This window comes from Oppia nitens, unplaced genomic scaffold (genome assembly GCF_028296485.1).
Source record: "Oppia nitens isolate AA-2021 unplaced genomic scaffold, nextdenovo-longstitch-racon4-pilon3 scaffold11_pilon_pilon_pilon, whole genome shotgun sequence".
NCBI lineage: Eukaryota > Metazoa > Arthropoda > Arachnida > Sarcoptiformes > Oppiidae > Oppia > Oppia nitens.
The window spans coordinates 714,601-726,216 of NW_026533190.1; the positions used below are offsets into that span (position 1 = coordinate 714,601).

The 11,616-nt window shown below is 28.7% G+C and overlaps 2 protein-coding genes across 2 annotated transcripts; one reads left to right on the plus strand and one right to left on the minus strand.

The window, feature by feature from the left end:
* Positions 1–2,267: 2,267 nt before the first annotated feature.
* Positions 2,268–7,023, minus strand: LOC128953108 (uncharacterized). Its single transcript, XM_054298586.1, has 10 exons — positions 6,872–7,023; positions 6,405–6,781; positions 5,496–6,344; positions 5,132–5,433; positions 4,902–5,057; positions 4,131–4,857; positions 3,323–4,071; positions 2,983–3,154; positions 2,611–2,904; positions 2,268–2,554 (listed from the first exon to the last, which is right to left on the minus strand). Exons 1-10 carry the CDS (start codon positions 7,021–7,023, stop codon positions 2,268–2,270), a joined length of 4,065 nt encoding a protein of 1,354 aa, XP_054154561.1.
* Positions 7,024–9,401: 2,378 nt separating this feature from the next.
* Positions 9,402–10,314, plus strand: LOC128953119 (hepatoma-derived growth factor-related protein 3-like). Its single transcript, XM_054298597.1, has 4 exons — positions 9,402–9,416; positions 9,729–9,788; positions 9,911–9,987; positions 10,071–10,314. Exons 1-4 carry the CDS (start codon positions 9,402–9,404, stop codon positions 10,312–10,314), a joined length of 396 nt encoding a protein of 131 aa, XP_054154572.1.
* The last annotated feature ends 1,302 nt before the right edge of the window (positions 10,315–11,616 follow it).

Consider the following 11,616-nt stretch of genomic DNA (forward strand, 5'->3'; position numbering starts at 1 on the left):
ACAATACTGTATAAAATATATTTCTAAATATTTTATTATTAAATAATATTTATTATTTTTAAAATATAAATATAAACTATAATTGATAATATATTAATGTAATGTTAATGCAAAAATTTAAATGATTTATTTTATTGTATTTTCAATTAAAAAATATTATAGACTAGACATTATCAACCTTGATGAAAATTCAATTAGAAATATTTTTAACGCTACAATACTGTATAAAATATATTTCGAAATATTGTATTATTAAATACTATTTATTATTTTTAAAATATAAATATAATCTATAATTGATAATATATTAATGTAATGTTAATGAAAAAATTTAAATGATTTATTTTATTGTATTTTCAATTAAAAAATATTATAGACTAGACATTATCTACCTTGATGAAAATTCAATTAGAAATATTTTTAACGCTACAATACTGTTTAAAATATATTTTGAAATATTTTATTATTAAATACTATTTATTATTTTTAAAATATAAGTATAAAATATAATTGATAATATATTAATGTAATGTTAATGAAAAAATTTAAATGATTTATTTTATTGTATTTTCAATTAAAAAATATTATAGACTAGACATTATCTACCTTGATGAAAATTCAATTAGAAATATTTTTAACGCTACAATACTGTTTAAAATATATTTTGAAATATTTTATTATTAAATACTATTTATTATTTTTAAAATATAAGTAGAAAATATAATTGATAATATATTAATGTAACGCTAATGAAATAATTTAAATGAATTATTTTATTCAAACTCAACTTTAATAATATTATAGACTAGACATTATCAACCTTGATGAAAATTCAATTAGAAATATTTTTAACGCTACAATACTGTATAAAATATATTTCTAAATATTTTATTATTAAATACTACTTATTATATTTAAAATATAAATATAAACTATAATTGATAATATATTAATGTAATGTTAATAAAAAAATTTAAATGATTTATTTTATTGTATTTTCAATTAAAAAATATTATAGACTAGACATTATCTACCTTGATGAAAATTCAATTAGAAATATTTTTAACGCTACAATACTGTTGAAAATAGATTTTGAAATATTTTATAATTAAATACTATTTATTATTTTTTAAATATAAATATAAAATATAATTGATAATATATTAATGTTATGTTAATGAAATAATTTAAATGATTTATTTTATTTTATTTTCAATTAAAAAATATTAGACTAGATATTATCAACCTTGATAAAAATTCAATTAGAAATATTTTTAACGCTTCATTATTGTAGTAAATATATTTTGAAATATTTAATTATTAAACAGTATTTATTATTTTCTAATTAAAAATATAAAATATAATTGATAATATATTAATACTAGTTTTACCCGCGCAACATGTATAGTAGTGCATACTCTTAGTAATTGCTTAACAAAATTCTTTATGATGAGACATATAGATATACATATACAATAGTCAACTACAATTATAATTCTGATTATAAAAGCTATATTGCTATATTTATGCTATCCATATAAACGTCTAGTTCGCGCTATTAAAAATTGATTATTTTTTGCTATAATGTTGTATACATGTACAGTTACAATATATGAGAAAATAAATTTACGCAATCAAGAGAAACGTCTTTGAAACTGTTAAACAATATTAGAATTTTTTTAGTTAGATTGTAGAATACATATGTAGTTAAAATCAAAATAAAAATAAATTTATGTTATCGTCTATAAAAAAAGTTCGCGCTATTAAAAATTGATGATTTTTTAGTATAATGTTTTTTACATACACAGTTACAATACATGTAAAAATAAATTTACGCAATTAAGAGAAGTCTTTAAAACTGTTTAGCAATATTAGTTTTAAATTTTTGTTATATTGTAGAATACATATGTAATTATAATACATGAAAAATTAAATATAATTTATTAAAATTTTTTGAGATCTTTCAGTATAAGCAAGGAAACCTCCTGCAGGCGATCTCATTATTCCTCACCCTTTATTTTAAGTGGTTGGCTTTCAGTCATTCCACTCACACCTTTTGTTAATGAGGTGATGTGCAACCCTTGATCTATAAATATATTATTATATGTTATTAAAACACGTTACGATATACAACGTTACGTGTATTGTTTCCACCAAGTCCTGCAAATACTTTAATATCCCCAATTTCCAACTCTTGATAACGCGACGTAGAGTTGTCCATGTGAAAAAACACCATCTGGGATATAAATTGCAACTTTTTTAAATGTTTATCCTTGACTTTTGTTGATCGTCATTGCAAATGCTGGCTTTATTTTAAATTGTCTCCGTTTGAATAAAAAAGGCAAATCGGTGTCTGATGGAATCAAATCAATTCTTGGAATAACTACTTGTCGTCCTTGATTCTTTCCTTTCTTAATTTCGGCTACAATGGATAAACGATGAAATTCTTTGCAGATTAGTGTTGTTCCATTACAAAGACCAATAGATGGGTTTATATTGCGCAACAACATTACAGGATAGTCTTTCTTCAAAATCAATTTATGAGAAGGAAGACCTTTAAGACCCGTAAACATATTAATAATTATTAGGTTATAAGGTTTACAGTGATACCTGAAAAATGGAGACTCGCCAAAAATTCATCAGTAAACTGTCCATGTTTATCTTTTTCAACTAATGAATTTGCACTAAAATACTCAATTTCATCGCCTTCAAATTTATCAATTAATATATTATTGATTTCATCAACATGATCATTCTTTGCGGCAACAATTGTCCAGTCATTGATTGATGGTAATTCATTAAGAAAATCTTCTAATGACATAGATTTGGAACATATAGCTTCGGGTAGATCAATGAATTCTTCATTGTATGGGCTTCTACTTTCTTTTATTGATAGCAAAAAATCTGAAAATATTTGAAAATTATTAGTGAGAAAATTAAGTGCGCTTTAATTGATGCTAAGATTTAATGTCTATAGATAACCAGAGGTACTATCGAGTGATACAGGAATCGATCGTATCGCTTGCTGTTCCGTGTTTGACAACTGGTAGTGCTTTTTGTATAAGTTCGGCTGTATCGCTTTGGCACGAAATCCTGCAGCTCGAAGATTCATCAATTGGAATGGGGATTTTGAATCGTGAATGGGCTGTTCTACCTTTAAACAATATAATTATTAGTTACAATATATTATATATTAGAATATATTTTACATTTAGTAGTTACAATATGGCAGTTATTCCACTTGATGCTACAGCCAGAGCTATATGACCTTCACTTCTAAATTTGATTAAAAGCAAATTGAATAAAAATGTTTTCCCTGTACCACCAGCAGCGTTGAGAAAAAACTGTTTTCTGCATTACTGTTAACGGCATTGATTATTTCTAAATAGGCTTTCTTTTGATCTTCATTTAATAGTTTTTCATTTATCTCAACTTCTGGTCGTATTAGTTCCGGATTGTCTTCTATTTCATCAAGTATAAGCCTTGATGTTCCATTTATTAAGTTATTATTTACTGTTGGCATTTCAGGAAAATCACTTAAAAATTTGCTATTTGCTTCTAAATGCGATTGAATATCTTTTAAGGCGTTATTTATAAAAATATTAATTATTTGTTCAGTAATCTCGTAGTCTTCATCATGTCTTCTTTGTTGATCTCTAACATAATCTTCAGTCATACTTGTTTTATATTTTTCCCACAGACTTTTAGGACTCGTTGGTTGACCAAATACTAAAATTGTGGCAAACAACTCACGAATTTGTTTACCACTTTGTGTAATTATTGCTTCATTAAGACAGAGATCCCATTCCTTGTCTTGTTCTAGAAGTCCTAATGCTTCAGCGGTCGATTTAAATGTTGCACATACTTGTCCTTTTGCTGTTCTCATGTCCTGATATGATTTTGCTCTACTAATATGAAATAATAATAATCGAAAGTAATACAACTCTCCTTCTGATGGATGAACTGTATAAATTCTTCCGATTGGCGTCAATTGTTGTCTACATCTTTTTTTCCAATGATTATTTTGAAAAGTATAATGTTGAGAAAACTCAGGGTATAGCAGATGACGACCTTATTTAAAAATAAGTTAAGTAAATTAAATAGTTTTTATAATTATACATTAATATTACCTTCAGAACTATTATTGTTAAATGCCATCCATCGCGTTAGTTCTGTTTCTTTTGGTATTGTCAACTGATCAACTTCTGTAGTTCCTCTAAATGTTATAATTTGTCGGTTCTCAAGATGTACAGGTAGACGATAAACAGCTGGTGTATTTGAGTGCATTCCATAGCCAAATATATGCCATAGCGATTCGGTTGTTGAAACCCATCTACTGTCTTGATATAACTTTATTTCGTCGTTACCACTATTTTGTTCAGACAATCCTGCCATTGCATTATCCTTTCCTTTGTGAGTGTACTTGAACAGATATTTGCAACTTTGTATTGTTGAACAAACTTCTACATTTATATGTGCATTGTAATTCCTGCTTAGTCCTCGATTATAAGGTACAATGAATTGATTATCTGCTGAAACTGTATCTTGACTTCTTATATTAACAACTTGACCATCATTTCTTCTTTGATATTTTACAAATCCTTTTTTGTTGAGATATGTCTTGTCAACAAATGCCATCGGATATCCTTTAGAACATTTGTTATCTTTCATACATGGCGATGATGGATATGCCGGGCCACAGGGTCCATGAATCATACATTTTGTAATTGTCTCTTTTAGTATAACATCATCACTCGGTATTTCGGTACAAACAACAGTGTTATAATCTTCTACGTTTCTCAGTTTATCCGCTTCATCTAACCAATAGATTCCATGTTGATGAGGGAGTCCGCGTTTCTTTATTCAATGACATCAACATGAGCGATGACTTTGCCCAACACATGTCTTTTTCGAAGATCTTCATCTAATTCTTTACACTTTTGTTGAAATATTCTTACAATCAAATCTTGTCTGTCATTTGCCGTCTCGCCAATTCCCAATTCTCTTGTTATTTCAAGCCATTTTGGATTACATGTGAATGTAATAAATAGAGATGGCTTTCCATAATGTGAAACTATTTACATTGCGTCGTGATATTTAAGATTCATTGCTCGAGGACCATATGTAAAACTTGACGGTAAAATTGTGTATATTTTCCAATATTGTTTGTTGGTATGTCATTATCAATTGCGTCTCTTATGTGTCGATAATCTGATGCTCTAAGTTGTTGTTGATTAAATCGAATCCAACTTAGACGACTACTCTCTATCTTAACCCAAGAATCTACTGCAAACTGTTGATATAAACGTCTGCATCTATGAATATGTGAATTCGTTCTGTAGTGAAGCACATAATTGTAGTACTGCATTGCTGTTACTTTCTTTGTGTGTGCAGTGTTGAGACTTTTGACCGAAAAATGCCAACCAAAATCACCTTTTATAAAAATAAAAATCAGTATAAATTAAACAATCATTAAATTTTTATTTAATATATACCTTTAGGAAACAACAGTGCATATACCAGTGCGTCAAACGAACGGTGATTATGGTTTATGTGTTGAACTTCATCTGACTTTAATTTAATTTTAATATCCAATGGACAGTTGCAATTTTCTTGCGGTATTATTGCAGCAAAATCGGAAGCTGTTGGCGCGTTATATGTTCGTCTATCGATTGATGGACCTTCTGCTAAAATCCTTATGTCAATATCTTGTGAAACGTTGTTATCCAACTGATCAATTGTCATCTTCAAATTGTTTACATATGGATTATTTTCGCGCATCATTGGTATTAAAATGTTGACAATGTTTTGATTACGACCATTCATTACTGTCATTCGATTGTTCAACTCATGTTCAGTGTCGTAAAAATACAATTGCATAAATCGAGGGCTCGCTCCAGGTTGTGGCAAAACTGATCCCATACGGTGATACATGTTTCCTTGAATTTTGAATGCACACAAACCATCACGCGTAGGTTCCTCCACCTTTGCGCCGACTGAAACAAAAGAAAAGTTAGAATTATATGCACGAATATTGCTTAAAAATTGATGTCTATAATTAGGGTTTGTCATTAAAATGTTGAGTTCGTCTGGAATTTGTTGAAACGGTGGCAAAATTATGAGTCCTTTTTTACAACACTTTGAATACTTGGGCTCGTTTTTTGATCCATGTGTTTTTTCTATCACCCAAAACATAGATCCACAATGTTGACACTTGCGATCCATCCTGTCAAAGTCATTCCTTTCAGGTCTGGCATTGCCTCGAAATGATTTATAAAAGCGTCCCAATTGATGATATTGATTATGATGTCTATTTCTATCGTCTTCTCTTTGATGTTGWGAATCTTTTTGTGTAGCATTGAGTCGTGTATAAGTTTTGCGTAATCGATTAGATTAGAGTCGACTTTGTCTTTCTTCTTGTGTTTCGTTATTCAATCGTTCAGTTATTCGTTGGCGCTCGGTTTCAATTCTTTGTACTCTTTCTTGTTGTGTTTCGTTTGTTCTCCGTTCAGTTATGCGACGATTATCACCAATAATTCGTTGATGTCTTTCTTCATGCGTTTCATTCAATCGACTGTCAGTGACTCGTTGACGATTAGACTCAATTCGTTGATGTCTTTCTTTTTGCGTTTCATTCAATCGACTGTTAGTAATTCGTTGACGATTAGACTCAATTCGTTGATGTCTTTCTTCTTGCGTTTCATTCAATCGACTGTCAGTGACTCGTTGACGATTAGACTCAATTCGTTGATGTCTTTCTTTTTGCGTTTCATTCAATCGACTGTCAATAACTCGTTGACGAATAGTCTCAATTCGTTGATATCTTTCTTCTTGCGTTTCATTCAATCATCTATTAATAGCGCGTTCTCGCATTGCCTGAGTTCTTTGTGCTCTTTCTTCTGGTGTTTCCATTAATCGTCTTCTATTACTCGGTGTCACATTGTATTCCATAAGCGATTGACTGGTATATGTAAGTGAAATGTCAGTTAATGACGCTTCCAACTGATCCAATGTTGATTCCATTATGAAAACACTAGTTTATACGTTACTATTCAATTACCATTCAATGAAAATTATTAGAAATATTTTTAACGTTACATTATTGTAGTAAATATATTTTGAAATATTTTATTATTAAATAGTGTTTGTTATTTTCTAATTAAAAAAATTAAATAAAATTGAAAATATATTAATAAAATTTTAATAAAATAATTTAAATGATTTATTTTATTCAAACTCAAGTTAAAAAATATTATAGACTAGATATTATCTACCTTGATAAAAATTCAATTAGAAATATTTTTAACGCTACAATACTGTTAAAAATATATTTTGAAATATTTTATTATTAAATACTACTTATTATATTTAAAATATAAATAGAAACTATAATTGATAATATATTAATGTAATTTTAATGAAAAAATTTAAATGATTTATTTTATTGTATTTTCAATTAAAAATATTAGAGACTAGATATTATCAACCTTGATGAAAATTCAATTAGAAATATTTTTAACGCTACATTATTGTAGTAAATATATTTTGAAATATTTAATTATTAAACAGTATTTATTATTTTCTAATTAAAAAAAATTAAATAAAATTGAAAATATATTAATAAAATTTTAATAAAATAATTTAAATGATTTATTTTATTCAAACTCAAATTAAAAAATATTATAGACTAGATATTATCTACCTTGATAAAAATTCAATTAGAAATATTTTTAACGCTACAATACTGTTAAAAATATATTTTGAAATATTTTATTATTAAATACTACTTATTATATTTAAAATATAAATAGAAACTATAATTGATAATATATTAATGTAATGTTAATGAAAAAATTTAAATGATTTATTTTATTGTATTTTAAATTAAAAAATATTATAGACTAGACATTATCAACCTTGATAAAAATTCAATTAGAAATATTTTTGACGTTACATTATTGTAGTAAATATATTTTGAAATATTTTATTATTAAATATTATTTATTATTTTAAAAATATAAATATAAAATATAATTGATAATATATTAATAAAAATGTTAATACAATAATTACTTTAAACAGATGACCTATTGGTCTATGGAAATGTTAGCGTACTACTACCATATGACTGGGTTACGCTGTCGGCCTATCAATACCATATTAACAACCCACGCCATTGGTTATCGATAATGATGGCTTCCGGGAATAGATGCCCAGTTCAACAGTTCAACTGTCCCGTTGATATAACTGTTCCGCTGATATAACTGTTCCGCTGATATAACTGTTCCGCTGATATAACTGTTCCGCTGATATAACTGTTCCGCTGATATAACTGTTCCGCTGATATAACTGTTCCGCTGATATAACTGTTCCGCTGATATAACTGTTCCGCTGATATAACTGTTCCGCTGATATAACTGTTCCGCTGATATAACTGTTCCGCTGATATAACTGTTCGCTGATATAACTGTTCCGCTGATATAACTGTTCCGCTGATATAACTGTTCGCTGATATAACTGTTCCGCTGATATAAAATAATTTAAGTAGGTATAACACAGATATAGAACATAATACATTATAACATAGAAGTCTTAAATCGAATTATTGAAAATTGTAAATTAAATTAATTAAATGTTATTTATGCATATGTTATATACAAATTTAAATATATTTAGAAACTTATAATGTATCTGACGCCAAAATATCACTATGTCTTCTAATATTTGAGAAATTGTTATTTATGAAAAGATTATGACTTCAATGTATTTTTAAAATACCTAAAAAAGTATCTGAAAGCAAAATAACGTCATATACTATTTGTGATTTTCGATTTTAGTTGAAAATCAAAATTTATTTATTAGAGATATTATTAACTAAGAAAACATTTTTAAATATTTTTCAACAATAAATACAAATTTTTATATAAATTAGTCATCAAAAAGCATTTAATGCAATAATTATTAAACAAATGTAGTGTAATTTTTAATATAATTTTTAGGTTAACTATTTTAGTATTATTATAAAAATATAATATCCCAACTAAAATTATAATAGATGTTCTTAATAAGCATTAAAAAATACAATATATTACATACATAAATAAAATTAATTAATATGTTTAGATCTTTGTATTTAAAGTCGAATATCTTTAATATATTAATTAATAATATTTTAGTTTCATAAACATAAATATAAAAAGTACACTGAAATCGTATATTTATAAATAAATAATATTTAATAATTTTTGACTAAAGTCGACTTTTTTAAATACTATAAGATATAGTGATATTTTGGCTTCAGATATATTATAAGTCTTCAAAAATATTTATATTCGCATAAATCATATGCATAAATGACATTTAGTTAATTTCGACTTTAGACTTCTGGGTTATAATCCGTTATGTTCTATATCTGGGTTATACCTACTAAAATTATTTTATAATGTAAGTGGCCGATGATTCATATGGACAAACGGTATAAACTGTATTAAAACGAACAATCTAACAGTATATACTGTAAATTGAAATCAATTATAATTTTTTTTTGTAAAATACAAAAACAAAAAAAAACGAGAAACTGTACTAACAATTGGATAATACTTTATACATGAATTCAATATATTGTATTTATATTTTTTAAATACATTATCTATTAGTAGTTAGTAGTAGTAGTAATAATAATAATAATACCCTTTAAAAATAATGCCACCAAAACCTGTCCCGCAAAGTATGCCGTCGGCGATCTGGTATTTGCCAAAGTGATTGGCTATCCTCCGTGGCCGGCACGGGTAGGTTGTCTACCACTACCTTATATCCCATAATTTGTTTATTACATACACACCACATAACTAACCCTTTTTTTTTGTATGTCTGTCTGTCTGTCCTCCCATTGTCCGTCCGCGTGGCACAGATAGTGGCCGAACCGCCGCCCGGCTATACAGTAGGACCCGGAAAATATCCGGTGTTTTTCTTCGCCACCTACGAGAGGTCAGTATCTATTGAGGGCTGTTGGGGTGGGGGGTAGGGTTGAGACCCAGTGTTTTTTGTTTGCTAATACTCTATACTACCAGTGCTTTAGTGGCCGTTCAATATCTGTGGCCATACCTGGAAACCAGACACAAGTTGGGTATACGTCGACGAAAACGAGACATGACTTACTTTAATCAAAGATTAGATGAAATTGAAAACAATCCCAACTTAACTGTTGGCGCCGATGGAACCGTTGTTGGCGACAGTAATGACAACAGTCAGGAAATCTATGGTCAACGAGAAGGAGTGGACAAAGAAACTGAAGAAGAAGATAGCGATGAATAGATGGTCAATGAGTTGTCAATTACTAGTGGTGGCTATAATACTGGCGCCTCTTCAGCTGCCGTCACCTAATCAACGGATAAGTGGATTAAAAATAAGGAAATGTTTTATTATTATATGAAAAATAAATTTTTTTGATAATTAATTTAAGACAATTAGATTACAGTTATATAACAATTATATTAAAATTATAATACAATTTAATTAATATTATATAACTAATTGAATGATACAGTCAATCAATAAATACTATTTGTTTGTTTATTTAATAAACTATACAATGAATCAATTATACTGTTATTTAATATAAATTAATTTGAATAAAAATTAAATAATTAAAAAATATTGTAGAGAATATTCCGCTGATGGTTTTCCTTATTACTACTACCAGTGCTCAAATCCAATGTCCAAATGATCGGATAGACTGTCCATCATAGCAGCTGACGATTTTGGTATCGTATTTGATTCAGACTAATATCGATTAGATTTGGATAGAGTTTCGATGGATTCGGTGCACTCGGCTGGACATAGTTGGACGCGTAAACGCAACAGTAGTTGCCAGTGGCCAGCCCTGGGCGTGGATGTCAAGCTGTCGGGGACGGACACTACAGTAATTACTGTGTAGCGATAGGTTATGATAAGAATAACGGCGGCAATCGACCTCAACAACTGATACCGAGTATAGGCGCCGAAAGGATGAAAATAGCAAAACTGATAGTACGTCGCCGCCGCTGCCGACGGCTGCTGTTGTTGGCCATTATCACCGCCGCCAATACTGGCCAGTGAACTGTCCATCTGTGGAGCAGTCGGTATGTCTTTAATCGGGAAACAAACTGTTCGTTCGTCAAACTCATCAACCGTTGACTCGTTGAATACCATTTTCATGAGAGCCGAATCACGTTCCCGATCCGTCCAACCCATCGGATAGAGGCCAACCTTATCGGCAATGATATTCAATGTCGGATCAACATAGAAACGGTACGGTATGTACTGGTCATCGCTGATGGAGTACTCATCCCGTAGTTCGCTAAATATGACCAGCGATGGACCGTTCGGTGACTGGGACGGATACTGGGAGTTGGCGCCGACGGCACCCAAGATTTGGCTATACTTTCGCTGTACGGTTGCTGTCATTATTGATACTTATAATTATTATTACAATAAAATGTAATTAAATCTTAAAAAACACACTAATTGACACACAATTATCAAATAATATCAATAAAAAAATAATTAAATTTAATCACAAATTAAAATCAATGATTAATTAATAATTATTATGGGCCGTTCGGTGACAACGATGCC

Excerpts from the sequence above, each read along its gene's own strand:
- LOC128953119 (XM_054298597.1), top strand. Across the intron at positions 9,789-9,910 it reads ATCCTCCGTGGCCGGCACGG|ATAGTGGCCGAACCGCCGCC; the intron begins GTAGGTTGTCTA and ends CGCGTGGCACAG. Across the intron at positions 9,988-10,070 it reads TTCTTCGCCACCTACGAGAG|TGCTTTAGTGGCCGTTCAAT; the intron begins GTCAGTATCTAT and ends CTATACTACCAG.